General features: G+C 36.7%; 2 protein-coding genes across 4 annotated transcripts in view; one reads left to right on the plus strand and one right to left on the minus strand.

The window, feature by feature from the left end:
* Nucleotides 1–19,364, minus strand: part of LOC140562762 (basement membrane-specific heparan sulfate proteoglycan core protein-like) — a 221,583-nt gene that overhangs the window by 144,436 nt on the left and 57,783 nt on the right. The window lies entirely within an intron of this gene.
* LOC140562445 (uncharacterized) lies at nucleotides 7,824–18,388 on the plus strand. 3 transcript variants are annotated; one of them, XM_072688106.1, is made up of 10 exons: nucleotides 7,824–8,006; nucleotides 8,232–8,332; nucleotides 8,426–8,524; nucleotides 11,685–11,717; nucleotides 12,072–12,341; nucleotides 15,207–15,266; nucleotides 15,822–15,926; nucleotides 16,420–16,494; nucleotides 16,589–16,642; nucleotides 17,539–18,388. In XM_072688106.1, exons 3-10 carry the CDS (start codon nucleotides 8,473–8,475, stop codon nucleotides 17,544–17,546), a joined length of 657 nt encoding a protein of 218 aa, XP_072544207.1. In that variant the 5' UTR covers nucleotides 7,824–8,006; nucleotides 8,232–8,332; nucleotides 8,426–8,472; the 3' UTR covers nucleotides 17,547–18,388. The 3 variants fall into 3 exon arrangements, with proteins under 3 accessions (XP_072544207.1, XP_072544209.1, XP_072544208.1); XM_072688108.1 differs by lacking the exon at nucleotides 15,822–15,926; XM_072688107.1 differs by lacking the exons at nucleotides 7,824–8,006; nucleotides 8,232–8,332; nucleotides 8,426–8,524 and adding an exon at nucleotides 9,621–9,680.

The following is a 19,364-nucleotide window of genomic DNA, read 5'->3' on the forward strand; positions in this document are numbered from 1 at the left end:
CATCTGCTTTAACTGGATTGCTTCATTTACATTCATGTAGATTTACCTGTACAACTTCCCCCAATCCACTGTATAGTTTATTATACACATATTTTACTACATTTTTACTAATATACGATTGTGTGTGTTTCACACACATTGTACATTACAGAGCTGTGAGCTTTAAATGTATGCTGACACTGTTCAAAATATTACAATACCAGCATATTTCTATATTTCTAGAATACAGAAATATTCAGTTCATTAAGCAACAAAGTCTGATCTTATCCTGATAAACTACTGTTTATATTGTAAAAGTAAAATCAGCTCTGATCTCTTCATCATTTCATCTCAACAGAAAAACCCAAACCAACACTGAGGGTGGATCCTCACACCACTGTTTACACTGGAGACACACTTACTCTGACCTGTGATCTGCAGATCTCACTCACTGGATGGAAGTTTATGTGGTTCAAACACCCTCAGCAATTAAAACCTTTGACTGAAGATAAATACACCAACACACTCAGTATAACAGCGTCTGATTCAGGAACAGCAGACTTTCTGTGTATAGCATTTAGAGAATCATACGTCTCACAGTACAGTGATCGAGTCAAGATTACAGTAAGAGGTATGTCTTTTTTCTGCTTGCTTTTCTAAAATCTCTTAATTATAGAATGTTTGTTCATCAGAAATATAATAATTTGGTGTAAACATATTTTTACTGTCCAAAAACCTCATATCACCAAAACAGCAGCTTTGCAGGGGAAGGAAGGACTTTTCAGAGGAAGTCAATGTAAAAGATGATTTTTTCTAATGCTCCATTTATTAGGGACATTGGAACTCTGCCAGATTCAGAGATACAGGGTTTTTGCATGATGCATCAATTTAGAAACGTTTAGAAACTCACTCTCACCCTCACACACACACACACACACACACACACACACACACAGACACACGAACACAGACACACATACACAGACACACACACACAGACACACACACCCACACACACACACACAGAAACAGTGGCCTACACACAGCAGCACACACATCGTTACACATACAGCAGCATGCATGCAAACAGCAGGCACACACACACAGTGGCATGCACACACATGGCGGCACACTCACAGGGTACGCACACTCACAGGGCAGACACACACACACATACACACAATCCACAGAGACATGAGAACACATACATATACACAGTGGCATGCATGCACACAACAGGCACACACACAGTGACACACACACACACATACACACACACACATTTCTATGGTCCTTTGAAATCCACAGGTACTCACATCATAGTTTAGTCCACTCTGAAAGATCAAAGAAATACCAATGTTTGATGAACCTGGACACAGACTAGGTGAGGGGGTCTTACAGTGTGAGGAGATACAGTTGAAGCTATGGTTGTAGAGCTGGTGTTTAACTGGGTGAAGCAGTTGTGTGGTGTCTCGTTGACGCAGTTTTAGTTACACTGAAGACAGAAATGTAGCTTTTGGAGGCTGAAGCAGACTGCATCTGTTGTAAAGCCCCACCAGAATATAGACTTTGAGGTTTTCAAGGTTCTTTAGAAAGTTTTAGACCCCACAGGACCCCCATATTTTACACTTACATACAGTGCTTTGATCATGCATTTTTTATTGTACTTCATAATGTTTGAATATGATTGCATTTATCAAATAATAGTGCTGTGTGTGGCAAGAAAAAAATATATTTTAAAAGTTTATCAAATATATTTTAATTTGCCCCAAATGAAACGATCCAATTAACAGAGTTCATTAAATATATCCAAAAACGAAATAGTTAATAAATAAAAATGTTAAATAATAGAAACATAGACATCTTTACACATCTTTAATCACTGAGAGCTTTTACTGCTGTTGTAAAAAAAACAGGTGTGTGTTCAAGAAATTCCACAGTGGGGCGACAAAGACACTTGGATGTCCTACTGAGACACTAACTTGTGTTGTGCCTGAAATTAATCCTGTTTTTTTTGTTTTGTTTTGTTTTGTTTTTATGTGTTCTCTTTCTACAAATGACTTCATTTCAGAATGAGAGTAAAAATGTTGATCAATTATTCCAGAAGGATTTTGAATTCTGGATCTTCTTACGAGAAACACCTTCTTCACACAGAGTTTCTACCTTTCTAAAGTCTTTATGATCTTTGAACAGAGAGACCAAAGGCTACAGTGAAAGTGCAGCCAGCTGAGCGTGTGTTCATCAGAGAGAGAGTCACTCTCACATGTGACATAGAAAGTGGAGGAGTCTGGAATTACAAGTGGTTTAAGAATAATGATCCTCTCAGTGAAGCTCAATGGAGGAAGAACTATAAAATCTCTAATGTTGATGGGTCTCATGAAGGTGATTATACCTGTAAGGGAAGACGGTCAACAGAGCCGCGCTACTCGGAGATCAGTGCTGCTGTTAGACTGACTGTATCAGGTGAGTGTGTCGTCTTCCCCACATTATTTCTACCATTAACAGTTAAAAGAGTAGAGGTGCATCACTGCTGCAGAACCGTGATCCTGTGCATCAGCTTAAGAAGTGATTAAGAAGAGGAGGATCAGCACACTTCTCTTTACAACACACAGTATTTTAGAAAGCTCAGTGAGTTCAGAGAGCTCGGGTTTACTAGATGAGGTGGTTTTACAGTGTGAGGAGATACAGTAGAAGCTATGGTTGGAAAGCTGGTGTTTAACTGGGAATGTGTCTTTTAGAGGGTTAAGCAGGATAAAATAAAACACTGTAACAGAGACATTTTTCTTTAACATCTATTAAACTCATAATTAGATCAATATAATATTATAATTCATGTTCTTACAGTTTATTTTTAGGAACTCAACATAATTTAGAATTTAGTGCTTTTAGTGTGAACTACAAGGTATTAGACCCTACAGGACCCCCGAACACACACCTTTTTTCGAAATATTTTGAAATGCTTATGTAACAGACATAGTTATTCTTCAAATCACACATACACACACACACACACAAATTGGAGTTCTGTTGATTTATTCTACGTTAAAGTAGCATAGGGCAGAGAACACCTGCAGCAATAAAACAACACTCTCTTCCATTCCTTGTTTTACTGTGCTTCTGAGCATGCCTGTATATATGTGTATATACATTAGATATACACAAATATAGCAGATGTCCCAATACTTTTGTCCATATTATAACACATGCCTTTTCATTGTGTCTTTAGAAATTAGGGATATTAGAAAAAAAGGTTTATCCTGCTTTTGTTGAAGTCTGTGTAAATGTTGAAAATGACGTTTTAGTGAAGTTTACTAGTTTACTGTACTGTACAGAAACACTGTAGGAAAATCAACCTGCTGTAATCTTTCTGATAACTGCTGAAAGACACACAGCTTTTTACACACACAGCTTATACTGACCATCATCACCTACTGCTTATATTGTAAAAGTAAAATCAGCTCTGATCTCTTCATCATTTCATCTCAACAGAAAAACCCACACCAACACGGAGGGTGTATCCTCACACCACTGTCAAGACTACAGTAAGAGGTACAGCATGATTTCCTTCATATTAGACAGACTGTGGAAAACATTCTATGTGTTGTTCCCTGCACTGTGTTTCAGGCTGTTTGAATGCTCTCTTGGTGCAGATTGTACCTATAGTTACTGTGTACAGAAAGTGTGTGTTTGTTTGTGTCATGCTTAGTCAAAGTGAATCTGTCCTTGTTTGATTCACAAATTTACTGCAGTCTTCTCTGCTTTAAAATAAAGAGCTCCTTTGTTTTTCAGGCGAGACACCTGTCTCTGAATCTTCCTCTACACCAACACCACCATATATACACACCGGTGATGCTGTTAGACCGACCGAATCAGGTCAGTGTGTTGTCTATCATCCTGTACACACAGGCTGGTTATAATGGAGGGGATTTTTTAAATAAACATATAGAGATTAAATAGAGATTATTCACAGCATCTGAGGTTAGAGAGGAATTCTGTTTCACAATTTTTTGCCAGACCAAATTTTACTCCTGAGAGTGTGAGGTAATTCCTTTTAAGGTGAGATGTTTGAAAGAGGAAGGTGTCTGTTATGTTTGATTATGCGGATAGATTACTGCTATCGACTAGAAGCAGATTGGTGAGAGTGATTGCTGAAAAACCAGAGATGACAGAGTGGTAAATTAAGTTGTAACAGAACCCTGTTTTTTATTACTTCACTTTTGTCTCTTTCCTGTGTTTGATGATCCAGTAACAGAACTAACTGTTGTGACATATTGTGAGAGTCAAATGGAAAACGCCAATCAACATCGTAAAGGTAAGAACCTCTTACAGTTACAAGAAAAGGAAGAGAACCATTTAAAATGACCTGAATTTCTGTATTGATTACTAATAAAATCTGGTCTGATCACTATCTAATCCACAATTATAGACAACCACAATCTAACTCAGCTAACAACTTACAAACTGTGGTACTGTTAATGTCTTTTATTGAACACAATGAGTAAACATCCACAGTGCAGGCTAGAAAAAGTAAGTAAATCCTTGAATTTAATAACCTGTAGATGATTTCTTCAGCTGCACATAAGTGTTGTACATCACTGAGGATGAATTTGTGTGTCAGTTCATCAATATTTCTGGGGTGTTTTGTGTGCACAGCCCTCTACAGGTTATGCCACAGAACCTCAATGTGGTTAGGGGCAGGACTCTGACTTGTCCATTCCTAAACACAAACCTTCTTCTTTTTCAACCATTAATGAGTTGAATTACTTCTGTGCTTTGGGTCACTGTCTTCCAATGTCATCCAACATCTCTTCAGCTTGAGGTCATGGACTAGCTGCTCTTGCTTTCTCTTGTAGAATGTTATGAGGAAGTTTTTGTTTAATCACAAGGTGTCCATGTCCTGAGGCAATGAAGCAGCTCCAAATGATGATATTCCCTCCACCATGCATCACAGGTTTCAAGATGCAGTTTGTAGAGTCTTCTGTAGGACATTTGTTGTGACTCTTAAATTGCTCCTTGCCTTTTCTTGACTAAAGCCCAAGCTTTGTAGTCTAAGCCCATTTGTAAGCCCATGAATAATGCCTCTTCTCTAACAGGTTCATGAAGAAGGCCTGTGTTATTACTGTGAGGCTGATTGAAGCTTCAGAGTGCAGACTGAAGAGGGCAGCATCTGAGCAGATTTACATTGTCTGTAATACAGCATTTTTATGATTTTTAGTAATAGTTATTGTGCTGGTATTTTACACTGATCAAATGAAATGGTCTTATTTACACATGTGTAACTGAGACATTTAAATACAGCACTGACTCCAGAGCTGAGGAATTATCAGAAGTACTGAACTGCATTGGAAAAATAATTGAGACTTTGGAGTGCTTTTAAGCTCTAAATTGGAGATTTAGCGAGCGGTCTGGTGTTTTATGTTAATGATCCAAAGGTAAAGGCCAGAAAAAAAAATGTATAAAGGTATAATATTTTCAACCATGATAAACATGGTTAAAACCTAAGTAGTGTAATATTAGTATAAAGTAGGGATTGTGTGTGTGTGTGTGGGGGTGGGGGGGGGGGGGGGCATTTTTAACATCACTTTATCAGGTTTGTACTTGACTGATTATATTTTATATGAATATATTTTTCTATTAATTTTGATGGTAAATTAAATTAGGTTTCTTTCTTTAGTTTAATCTTTTTGACTATCCAGAGTTCAAATATTTATGAACAAGTGGTAGTAAAATACATATTTTTGACTTGAAATTCATTTTATAGTTCTATAGTAACTTTAGCTGCACAATGTAATTAACAGTTTTTATGTTTAATGGAGCCTGGATTTATCATTAATAAATATCTGCTTTGAACCACAACAGCCCTCATATTCTGTTCTGTATTTATACACAGGGTTCAACTTTTAAGTGCAAATTTGTGGTAAATGGTTTAGTGAATATAAATTTTCAGTTTAACATCAAAATTTAAACACACAAGGTCAGGTTGCTACATACAAGGTCAAAGAGACACATACAGCACATCTAATATGTGGTGAAATGTCATTCAGCAAGTTCTACCTTGACCAGATGATTTTGGCAGCCATCAACAAGCTTCTGGCAGAACTTAATAAAGTTCAGTAAAGTTTATTGGTTTTCTGTCACAGACACAACTTTTAAGCACAGTCCACATATTTTCATTTACTTGAATTTAGTTCATGGTAGAGGTGCAACTACTAATCAATTGATTATCACAGAAGACCAGCTTAGTTCAAATAACAGATACAAATAAACAAACACTGTCAAAACAAAAGTCACTAATACAAATGATCAGACCTTGTGAAAAGTTGCTAACACAAACAAAGCAGTACCACAAAACTGAAAGCTAAAATTCTAGTGCTAAGAATAAAAAAACTGAATTCATGCTTGGATTTTATTTCTGCTACTTTGCACATTGTTAGTTTTGAATTTTAATAGGAAAATTATATTTCTTTAATATTAATAAAAAAGTTACCAGGAAAGTTAAATAAAACAGAAATGAAAAATGTACCCATCTTTATTTTCTTCATTGTTAATGCATGATAATAATAATCAATAGATTTTTCAACTATCAGCCCTAGTTTATGGCTATATATATATATATATATATATATATATATATATATATATATATATATATATATATATATATCTTTTTTTATTTTTTTTGGTTAAACTGGAAATCTGTCCTGTAATTGAAGATAACGTAGACATTGAGATTTGTCCTTATTCTAATTTAGCTGTGTGCATTTAACCTGCAAGAAGAGAGGAAGTTACAAGTTATAATCTTCATCATCATCCACAACATTAAAGACCCGACTGTTCATTCAGCATCATCCACAACATTCAGCTTTCTGAAAAGGAAAAGCTGAGGTAGTGAAAATTGGTCACATTTACCTGCACTGTAAAAGCTTGTGATTCAACATTTACGTTACACTTGCAGGGATTGAACGATGCAAGACTATTCAAATATAACAGGGTAAACACAAAACAGGAGAACGGTGGGGAGCAGCAATCTAGTGGACAGAACAAACCGTAACATGACAACGAAGGCAGAATTAAGCAAATAACAAACCAGGGAACTGGAAGGAACACAGAGCTTGGAACAAGGGAGAAACAAACAACGCTGGATAAGGAAAACCAAGGCTGCTCAGAAGGAACAAGGAGGGAAAAAAACCCCACACAAGCTGAGGTTTAAAAGCAGGACAGGACAGGACAGGACAGGGCAGAACAGGACAAGAAGGGAAAACAAAGTGCAAAGGCAAACAAAAACACTTGAACAGGCTAAAGCAAAAACAAAACCAACAGAGTAACAAAAGAGGAAAATAAAGGGCAAGGTACAAAGAAACAAGGCAAGGAGAAAGCAAACCTGAGGGTTTCCTTTAGAGCAGACCATGGACCACACAGACAAGCGTCGTTGTACAGAGCTAATTCACGGCACCTACTAGTCTGTGAATGGGGCCTAAGAGGATGAAAGCGAGGGGGAATTCCTTATATGGGCCTGTGGGCAGGGTCCTGGGATTGCGCTGGGGGAGAGCATGGCAACGAGGTCCTGGCAGTAATACATAATAAAAGTAATTTTTACAAAGTGTTATTTCATTCCTTTTTTTAATAATTTGGTCTTGGTATTACAATTTTAAAACATTTGAATTATCTGCCAATTTCTTCCAGTCTTCAATGTCTGTGTGTTTGTTGGATTGTGGTTTGTGGTTTCTGACTTCAGTTTGTTCTTCAGGAAGTGAAGCGCATGCCCATTTCAATGAGGTCAGGTGACTGACATTCTTAAGAAGCTCTTCGGTTGCGTTTGCTTTATTAACATTGTGTAATGTGAAACACCAACGGTTTTGGAGGATTTAACTGAGCAAATATTATAGCTCTATAGACTTTAGAATTCATTCTATTACTGCTGTTATCAGTCACATCATCAGTAAACAAAAAAAAAAGGATTTGTTATTGCATTTTAATGCAAACCTCTGTATTTAATATCATGAAGGTGACTCCTGTTCGTAGACAAGGTTAGTCAAGTATTTATCTACTTCTTTGAGAGTGTTTTGACCTGACTAGATATTGTGAAGGGGTTTACCATGTAATGAATTCTACATTCAGAATTCTATATTCAGATATAGTCTTATGTGGTTTTTCTGTCTGTTTGGTGTTGAGCTCACCAGTGCATTGTTTCTTTTTTTAAGAATCAACCAAAGAGTTTATTTAGTCACACGTTTCTGCCCTCTCTCTGATAGGATTATTTGAGGGTGTTTTTTAGTCCAGTTATGGCCTCCTTCACTTGCATTGGCACATTTTTGGATCTTATAATGAGGTTTCTCCCAGAAATCCTCCTGAGGTGAGTGTGCAGAAAAAAACATACATAACAGTAATTGTCTTTGGTGAAGGCCAAATTTTTGGCCATGGTCTTGTAACATCTGGATCCTGCCAGATCCTGCTGTGAATGGTGTCCCCCCAAGTAAGTGGGCAGGAGCCAAAATGGTGACATGGAAGAAGAACGAAGAAAAAAAAGAAACGTCAGCATCTAAAGGTGTGTAAGTCACATTCTTTTAAAGTCTGGTGATCAGTTCTACATTTTTTATCTTCTCATGAATTAATAAGATTACAGGCCACAAGTTATGAGGTCATGAGCTGCAATAAATGCTACTGAGTCATAAAAGACGCTTCACGTCAGCTTTTAACAACTTATTAACAAACCCAAATTATTACAGTAATGATACACATGAATAAAATAACGCACAGCTGAAGAACACCCGTCTTGAACATGTGGTAACTACTCTGTTTATCAAACTGGAGTGAATACCTCAGTCACACCTCAACCAGCAGTGAAGAAGCACCAGATTAGACTCAAAAAGTCTATAAACCAAGTGAACGGATATTAATCAAATGAAGAGAAATGGATGGAAAGGGCATTGCTGTTTCATGTGAAAATACACTGTTATTAGTTGATCAGCTGATTATTGGGAGGGGGGGGTAAATTACACCCTCAGACACAGAAATTGAACACTAAGAAAGCTTCTCACTTTTTATAGCTTTAAGTAGGATGTTTTTACTCTTTATCAGTCAAACCCAGAATGAACGGTTAGTTTCAGATTGCTGAGGACAGGGTGTTATTTTGGATGTTGTGGTCTGACTTCTGTTCTAGTGAAACAGTGATGATGACACGCTCATGTTTAAATAAAAACTTCCATATATGACTTCCTGTTTTCAATATTAACTCATAGAGTAATTCTATTGTAGTGGTTGTGCTCGGTGGCTTACATGAGACTTCATGTGCTCAATAGACTTTTTAAGGAGTTAAGAAGAAAAAAACAGAATTAAGTGTTTTGAGGATGTTTGGCTTATATAAGGGCTTATATTAGTTTAGGTTTATAAGCAATATTGAAGATCTAAAGATCTGTTGTGTTTTGGGTGTGAAGTGTTAGAGGTCATTGGGCTCGGCTGGTTGATATTCAAGGATGTTTTTGGGGTGGGCTTCTTAATATTCAGTCGCTTCTGTGAATTCTTCTACTATCAGGTAGGTGACGTAACCCGCAGCATAAAGCACTTTTGAGTGAGAGAGCAAGAGAGAGAGGGTTAGTGTGTCCACATTTCAGCTCTCTCTCTCTCTCTCTCTCCCCTTGTCAGTCAGTCAGTCAGTGGTCAGTGAGACAGTATGGAGGTCAGTCCACTCTCTTTGCTGCTCTGTGAGTAACTCTTTTCTTTATATCTTCATTAGAGTCAGAGCTGCTGCTGTATGAAGGTGTTTAAATGCAGTCAGACCAGGATCAGTGCAGCTATAGGAGCTTCAGCTCTTCTCATCTTACACTTTTTACATTTGCGGTTTGACAAGGTTTATGAGTTTCAAGTGGTTATGAGGTGCTCGAGGGTACTACGGGTACCACAGGTGTTCGATTCGCCAGAAATCAGTGGAAAGGGACATGACTCAAGGTTTTGGGGTATTGTAATTTTATAATTAACACAGTATAGACTCTGACATCAGACATAAAAAACCTGAGCACTTATTATATATATCATTGAATTTTTTTATGCTATGAGTGGGCTACAGGGGTATAAAGGCCCCCAGCATTGAACTGTGAAACAGTGGAACCATGTTTTCTGGAATAATGGTGCTCCATCTAGCACTTTTGAGACTTAGTTAACCTCACTAATGCACTCTGAATTCAATCAAATCCTCAAGGCAATGCTCCAAAACATATTAGAAAATCCTCCCTGGACAGTAGAGACAGTTACTCCAGGAAAAACAGGATGAACTCCTTTTTTAATAACCATGATTTTGAAAATAATGAATAAGCAGCAGTGTTCAAAAACTGGCTATATAGTGTGTAGAGGTGTAGAGGTATCTTTTGAATTATTAGCCTATTCTAACTAGCGAAGGTTTTCTTGGGTAAATAGCAAAGCACTTTGTAAGTCGCTCTGGATAAGAGCGTCTGCTAAATGCCGTAAATGTAAATGTCAATGTAAATGTATATATGTGTATGCAGGTGTGTGTGTGTGTGTACAGCATCATCAGCAAGTCAAATTACACATGCATTTGATTTTCTCATTGTAAATAAGACATACATTCTCTATAGGAAATGCAGTTTTAGACACATTTTAGACATTTTAAATATTTTCATTTTATTTTGACTATGTTTTACATATTTAACTTATAAATTTAATATAGCAGTGGAACCATGTTCTCTGGAATGATAGTGCTCCATCTAGCACTTTTGGGATGACTTGGGGATCATCTAACATCCTGACCTGAACTAACACAATTGTTTCTGAATTCAATCAAATCCTCACAGCAATGCTCCAAACAATATCAGGAAGCATTCCCTGGACAAAAGCCACCCCTCCATCAAAAAAAGGATAAACTCTTTTTAAATACCCATGATTTTGGAAGAAAGAATGAATAAGCATGTGTCCAAATACTTTTGTCCACATAGTGTATGTATGTATTTGTGTGTGTGTGCAGCCTAATGCCAAAGTCAAATGACACATTTTACTGATCTTATTAAAAGAATAAGTAACAAATCATCTACAGCAAGTAAAGTTCTAAACACAGAATACATATTTTGAGTTTTATTTTGAACATATTTTTAAAATGCACCTTATATATTTAACGCAATGTAATGGTGTGTACGGCCAGACAAACAGAGTTGAACACTTGCAGAGATGGGATCAAAGCAAGAAGATGTATTAACTAAAACAAGTATAACACAAAGTGGGCATGAAAGCGTGGGGTGCAGCAACTAAGGGCAAAACAGTAAACAAACTCAAAACGTGGCAAACAAAATGACGAACACAACAAACCTGGGACTGGTAGGAGGCAGGGAGCGTAACCAAGGAAGGAGCCAGAACAAAGGACTGCAAGCCGTTCTTGGGCAACAGCAGGGTTGCGATAACTAAACTCAGGGCAGACCGGGGGGGGGATTTGATTGGCTAAAAGCAGCTTCTTCTGTAAGGAAGATCACAGTCTGCTCGTGTTTTACCTCTAGTAGCCTGAGACGTTTATCCTCTGTATAATAAAATGTTTAAGAGGAGGAGGAGCAGTGTTGTGTACAATTTCATAGACAAGACACACATTTCAACCTTTAATCAAACAGCCATCTCCGACTGTAACCGGCTTTTTAACCCCCTTCAACTGAGAATAGCTAATCCTTCACACTAATGCATCATGTCCTCTGTTTCTTTCCATACTGTAGTGCTGACTGTACTCTACTGTGGACAAGCTGAAGGTGAACAGCTACATCTGCTTTTACTGGATTGCTTAATTTACATACAAATAGATTAACCTGTACAACTTCCACAACAATCCACTGTAGAGTTTATTATACACATATTTTACTACATTTGTACTAATATACGATTGTGTGTGTTTTCACACACATTGTACATTACAGACCTGTGAGCTTAAAATGTATGCTGACACTGTACAAAATGATATTACAATACCAGCATATTTCTATATTTCTAGAATACAGAAATATTCAGTTCATTAAGCAACAAAGTCTGATCTTATCCTGATAAACTACTGTTTATATTGTAAAAGTAAAATCAGCTCTGATCTCTTCATCATTTCATCTCAACAGAACAACCCAAACCAACACTGAGGGTGGATCCTCACACCACTGTCTACACTGGAGACACACTTACTCTGACCTGTGATCTGCAGAGCTCACTCACTGGGTGGAGGTTTACGTGGTACAAAGTCTCTCAGCAGTTAGAATGTCTGAGAGAGTTAGGCCCCAACACACTCAGTATAACAGCGTCTGATTCAGGAACAGCAGAGTATCAGTGTATAGCCTACAGAGAATCATACGGCTCAGACTACAGTGATCGAGTCAAGATTACAGTAAAAGGTTTGTATTTTTTTTCTGCTTTCTTTTCTCAAATCTCTTGATTATAGAATGTTTGTTTGTCAGAAATATAATAATTTGGTGTAAACATATTTCTATGTGCAAAAACTTTATATCTCCAAAACAGCAGCTTTGCAGGAGAAGGAAGTACTTTTCAGAGGAAGTCAATGTAAAAAGTAAAAAATTAGTTTTCTGCTTCTCCGTTTATTAGGGACATTGGAATTCTGCCAGATTCTGAGATACAGGGCTTTCACATGATGCACAGGGCTTTCGCAATTGCATGATGCATTTTAATGCTTTTTTTTACTTGATCTTTCTAAAAAGAAAAACTGTACTTTTTCCTACATGATCTTTCTAAAAGATCATTTAGGAAACATCCTGAGAATCTCAAAGTTCTACTTTGTGTGTATTTAATGTTTCTGGCTGCAGGAGATTTAGAAGAGTTTAACCCTCACACACACACACACACACACACACACACAGAAAGTGGCATATACACAGCAGCACACACATCTGTGCAAAATATATACAGTGACACATGCACACATTGTTACACGCAAAGCACCATGCATGCAACAGTAGGCACACACACAGTGACACACACACAGACTCACATTCACACACATTGCCATGGTCCATTGAAATCTAAAGTTACTCACATTGTAGTTTAGTCCACTCTGAAAGATCAAAGAAACAACAATGTTTGATGAATTACTAACCTGGACACAGACTAGGTGAGGTGGTGTTACAGTGTAAGGAGATACAGTTTGAGTATCTCCTATGTATTATGGTTGGAAAGCTGGTGTTTAACTGGGTGAAGCGTGTGGTGTGTGGTGTCTCGTTGATGCAGTTTAAGTTACACCAAAGACAGGAATGTGGCTTTTGGAGGCTGAAGCAGTCATTTCCTGCATCTGTTCTAAAGCCCCACCAGAATATAGACTTTGAGGCTTTTAAGGTACTTTAGAAAGTCTTAGACCCCACAGGACCCCCATATTTTACACACACATACAGTGCTTTGATCATGTAGTTTTTATTGTACTTCTTAATGTTCATGAGTATGATTGCATTTATCAAATAATAGTGCTGTGTGTGCCAAAAAAGAAATAATATTTTAAAAGTTCTCATCAAATATGTTTTCAATTGCCACAAATGAAACAGACCAATTAACAGATTTCATTAAATATATCCAAAAACGAAATAGTTGGAATAAAAAAATTATAAAAATGTAATATAATAAAGACAACATAGACATCTTTACACTATTTTACTGACTCAGTTCTTAATCACTGAGAACTTTTACTGCTGTTGTAAAAAAAAAAAAGAAACAGATGTGTGTTCAAGAAATTCCACAGTGGGGCGACAAAGACACGTGTATGTCCCACTAAGACAATAACTTGTGTTGGGCCTGAAATTAATCCTGTTTTTTTTGTTTGTTTGTTTGTTTATTTGTTTTAATGTGACAAATGACTTCATTTCAGAATGAGAGTAAAAATGTTGATCAATTATTCCAGAAGAATTTTAAATTCTGGATCTTCTTACGAGAAACACCTTCACACAGAGTTTCTACCTTTCTAAAGTCCTTATGATCTTTGAACAGAGAGACCAAAGGCTACAGTGAAAGTGCAGCCAGCTGAGCGTGTGTTCATCAGAGAGAGAGTCACTCTCACATGTGACATAGAAAGTGGAGGAGTCTGGAATTACAAGTGGTTTAAGAATAATGATCCTCTCAGTGAAGCTCAATGGAGGAAGAACTATGAAATCTCTAATGTTGATGGGTCTCATGAAGGTGATTATACCTGTAAGGGAAGACGGTCAACAGAGCCGCGCTACTCAGAGATCAGTGCTGCTGTTAGACTGACTGTATCAGGTGAGTGTGTCGTCTTCCCCACATTATTTCTACCATTAACAGTTAAAAGAGTAGAGGTGCATCACTGCTGCAGAACATTATCCTGTGCATCAGCTTAAGAAATGATAGAGGAGGATCAGCACACTTCTCTTTACAACACACAGTATCTCAGAAAGCTCAGTGAGGTCAGAGAGCTTAGGTTTACTAGATGAGGTGGGTTTACAGTGTGAGGAGATACAGTAGAAGCTATGGTTGGAAAGCTGGTGTTTAACTAGGAATGTGCCTTTCAGAGGGTAAAGCAGGATAAAATAAAATACTGTAACAGAGACATTTTCCTTTAACATCTATTAAACTCATAATTAGATCAATATAATATCATAATTCATGTTCTTACAGTTTATTCTTAGGAACTCAGCAGAATTTAGATTTTACAGGTTTCACTGTTAAGTATTATAATTATTTTAAAATTCTTATTTAACAGATATAGTTACTCTTCAAACCACACACACACACACACACACACACACACACACACACACACACAACCGCTTAGAAAAAAAGGTTTATCCTGCTTTTGTTGGAGTAAGTCTCTCTGTAATGATCAGTGAAGGCAAAATCTGCTAGATTTTGGAACATTTCTTCGAGGATTTAATAGCAATCAGCGACAAGAGTGTTAGTGAGTTCAGGATGTTCACCCATAGTCATGTTGATCATCACCCTACCTTATCCCAAAGGTTTTAGATGGAGCAGCATATTTCCAGAGAACACAGTTCCACTGCTCCACAGCTCGATGCTGGTGGGCTTTACCCCTCCAGCCCATGCCTGGCATTAGGCAGAGTGCCAATAATTTCATGCTTATGTGCAGAAACACTAAAAGAAAAACAGCCTGCTGTAATCTTTCTGATAACTGCTGAAAGACACACAGCTTTTTACACACACAGCTTATACTGATTATCATCACCTACTGCTTATATTGTAAAAGTAAAATCATCTCTGATCTCTTCATCATTTCATCTCAACAGAAAAACCCAAACCAACACGGAGGGTGTATCCTCACACCACTGTCAAGACTACAGTGAGAGGTACAGCATGATTTTCTGTCTATTATTTTTGCAGAATGGTTTCCAGTGTCTATTTATTTTCGCATGGTTAAATTCTGTGTGTTTTTTCCTGCCCTGTGTTTCAGGCTGTTTGTATGCTCTCTGGGTGCAGATTGTATCTTTAGTTACTGTATACAGAACGTGTGTGTTTGTTTGTGTCATGCTTAGTCAAAGTGAATCCGCCCTCTTTGATTCACATATTTACTGCAGTCTTCTCTGCTTTAAAATAAAGAGCTCCTTTGTTGTTTAGGTGAGACACCTGTCTCTGAATCTTCATCTACACCCACACCACCATATACACTCTTCAGTGATGCTTAATAAGTAATAAGTACAACTTCTGACCAACTGTGTTTTTACACCATTATAAAATGTGTCTTAAGTTTTACCCCACCCACATCAGCAATATCACACACTTCACACTGAAAGCAGTGATCTTTAATAAACTCGATTATTTGGTTTCTGACTCTGTATGAAACACTTTTATCTGTAAAAATGAACAAATTTGTTTAATTTAACTCTTTCTTTCCTCAATCTCAGATTCTGGATCAATGCTTGTAACAGTAGGAGTGGCAGTGGGGTGCAGTTTAATGGTTTTGCTGATTATCACACTGTGCCTGGTTTGGTGTTGTAAGAAGAATAAAGGTCTGAAATGAAGCTTTTTATGTGTAGTGGATTGTGACTGAATGCAGCTGCTTGTAGAGAGAATACTACTGTAACCTACAGTGTGTTTGTTCTTATTGGCATTTTAGAGAAAAGTAAAGCAGTGTGTATCTGAGATTTTAGGCCACGCTCACTGTGGAGGTGGAGGATCTCTATCTCATTCTGCTGGAGATCAGCAGTACATCAGTCAGAGCCAGAATCTTTCTCAGCATTAAACACCACTGCAGACTTTATATTAACAACAAGCCCACCAGCATTTACTGTTACCCCAGTTAAACACATTTCATGATCAGATAATATCTGTGCACTTGTATTGTGTTGCACTTGTGTTCTGTATGCACTGTCTATGTTGCACCATGGTCCTGGAGGAACGTTGTTTCGTTTCACTGTGTTCTCTGTATGTAGTTGAAATAACAATAAAAACCCAATTGACTTGACTCGAATTGACTGGTGTACTGTTGCTTTTTTTCTGTAGATGATTCTGCATCCCGGCCAATGGATGTAACTTATGCAGAAATTATGGCTACTAACAAGAAACCCAGAGGAAATGGTATGAACTACATCTCTGTTAAACAGAAGCCTGTTTTCTATGAAATTAGCTTTGGTAGGAAAGTCTAAACGTATTTCTGTGTTTGATGATACAGTGACACGACCAAACGATGTGACATATTCCCAGATTCAATCCCATCACAGCAATGGTAAGCTTTACCTCCTACATTTTCTACCTCATTTAAGAAGACCTATTGCAGAAACACAGCAGATCACACTAAATGAATGAATCAGTGAAGGAAAGAAGGTGTTTTGTGATTTTGTTTTTTAGTATTTTAAGAAGATGCTGTGCTATGATCAAATAATACACTTTAGTAGATCAATAGTCATTGTGTCACTATTTAAGAAAAAATACAACACATTACATTATGATACAGAGAATTAAGAAATGACATATCACAGTCTGGGGTGTTGAGGTGTATCTGTATTTCCTACAGTTTATGTTTTAACGTAAATACTCCTCCTAGTTTCAGATAATTCCACCACTGGTTTAAAAAGAGGGACAGTTTCGGGACTGAGTAAGAAAGTATTACGACTTTGAATTTGAGCACATTAAAGCCATTATAACACACAAAACTTTCCAAAAGTCTATTTTTTATAGTCTAAACATACATTCATAAACAAAGATAATGAGAAGTAGGAAATATAGAGACAGTATAGATGCTTGTTTCTATTCTGATCTACTGATACTCATGGGGCCCACAGATTTTGCCCCCGTAAAAAATAATTGACACTGTTTTGATCCATACATTTTTAGGGCCCCTGTTGGTGAGGCCCCCACCCCCTCACACACACAAAATGGCACCCATTGTTTGCTTGGCACCTAGTGGCATTTCAGAAGAACACTTTTCAAGGCCTTACCTATTGCTGTTGCTGAGGGAGGGTGATTTGAAGATATAATGATGATTTGTGCGATTAGCCATTTTATAACCAGGAAAAATTAAGGTGTTAAAATAGTAACATATAAAAGGTCCTTTCAGTGTCAGTGTCAATGTCAATCCACTGGTAAAATCTCTGTGCTGATTACATTTGACTTCTCTTACAGGTCAATGAAGAAGGTCGGTGTTGTTGCAGTGACCCTGATGATGAAGCTTTCAGGAGTGCAGACAGAAGAGGGCGTATATTTACACATGTCAGAATTGTCTCAGTATTTTCTTTATTTTAGTAATAGTTATTGTGCTGGTATTTTACACTGATGAAGGGAAAGGGTCTTATTTACACATCTGTAACTGAACCATTCAAAAGCAGCACTGACTCCAGAGCTGAGGAATTATCAGAAGTTCTGAACTCCACTGAAGAGTCAGAGAGGCTGTAATTCTATATAGATTAGAGGGTGGTTTGCTTCTGGGCTCTGGACTGAGTCAGTAAGTGATCTGGTGTGTTTTATGTTTATCATCTAAATTAATAGGCCAGAAGAATCTATATATAGTGAAAAATCTAATGAGAAATGTCTAATTGTTTCAACCGTTATAAATATTGTATTAGTTTGAGCACATCAGAATCCATTAACCATTAGTATTTAGTCGTAATAGTGAAAGACCAGTGAAAGTCCAGAAATATGACCAACATCAGTTTTTTTTGTTCTGTTCTTGACTGATAATATTTTTCTATTTTGATAAGTTTTGATGGTTATAGTATTTTTTGTTTGTTTGTTTGTTTTATATTTGTATATTTTCTTAAAATATTAATTAACTAGTGGTAGTTTATAATAATGCATAATAATGCATATTTCTGAATTTATTAAAACCCATGTGCTTATGTTTAGAATTAAACTGTGTCTTATTGAGATAAAGCTTATAATTAGTTTGATCTTTTAACTAACTTGAGCAGAGCTGCACAGTGTAATAAATAGCTTCTTTATTTTTTTTTTTTTTTTCTTTTCATGTTTGATGGAGCCTGGATTTATCATTAATAAAAATCTGCATCTTACCACAACAGCTCTGATATTCTGTTCTGTATTTATACACAGGGATTAACTTTCAAGTGCTAATTTACAGAAACTGTGGTTTAGTGAACATGGTCAGTAACTTGTTAATCTCTGTGCAAAAAACGAGGGGGAATTCTTCAACCCACACACACCAGTGATTTAATGTTTTGCATATCATTTATATACATGAAAGTTGACTATTGCTTTTGTGCTTGCACTCTGACCAAAACTGTATGTGGTCAGAGTGCAAGCACAAAAGCAATAGTAATAGATAATATCTAATATCTTAAATTATGAAAATACCAGTGCCAAAAATAAATATGACTGAGATGGAGGAAAAAAACAGACTGAACACTGACGGAACCTTTTAGTTGTTTTAGAAAACTTTTTACACATTTTCCTTTATTTGAATGCCAATATACAGTCCCACTTAATTAGCATTACAATAAAATGATTTATGATTATATAATTATATAAATGTGCTTGGAATGGATACAAGGGATTTCTTTAGTTTTTTTTTGTACATAAAATTGAGTTTTTTATTATAATATTTATATATTTATATTAATATTTTATATTTTCCTAGTATTCTCTTTAAAAAGCCTTATACACACACAGACTTGTTTGCATTGTATAAAATATGATAACATTTAGTTCCTCTTTCTCCACCTCATTTATTCACATAACAACCACAGCTGGATTTTTTAGTATTCACATGGTTGCATGTACAGCATTCTCAGAGTATTTGTTGACATTGATGTGTTTTTAATTTATCTATTTTTTCCCATTTTTTTATTAGAGCATGTTACAAGATTTGAAGTGTGATGTGGTAAAAAAATCCAGATGGCTATTGGTGAATTAACACTAAGTGAGGAGAGAGGAGGCAGAGATTTACTTCCCTGTTCCATGAACAAAGAAGAAGAAAGGCACAGATGTAAATGTTT

This window comes from Salminus brasiliensis, chromosome 9 (genome assembly GCF_030463535.1).
Source record: "Salminus brasiliensis chromosome 9, fSalBra1.hap2, whole genome shotgun sequence".
Taxonomy (NCBI): domain Eukaryota; kingdom Metazoa; phylum Chordata; class Actinopteri; order Characiformes; family Bryconidae; genus Salminus; species Salminus brasiliensis.

Bases quoted from the DNA above. Each gene is read 5' to 3' on its own strand.
- LOC140562445 (XM_072688106.1), top strand. From the start codon at position 8,473: ATGGTGACATGGAAGAAGAACGAAGAAAAAAAAGAAACGTCAGCATCT. The intron at 12,342-15,206 runs GTTTGTATTTTT...TCATCTCAACAG, and splicing joins AGTCAAGATTACAGTAAAAG to AAAAACCCAAACCAACACGG. The intron at 15,267-15,821 runs GTACAGCATGAT...CCTCAATCTCAG, and splicing joins TGTCAAGACTACAGTGAGAG to ATTCTGGATCAATGCTTGTA.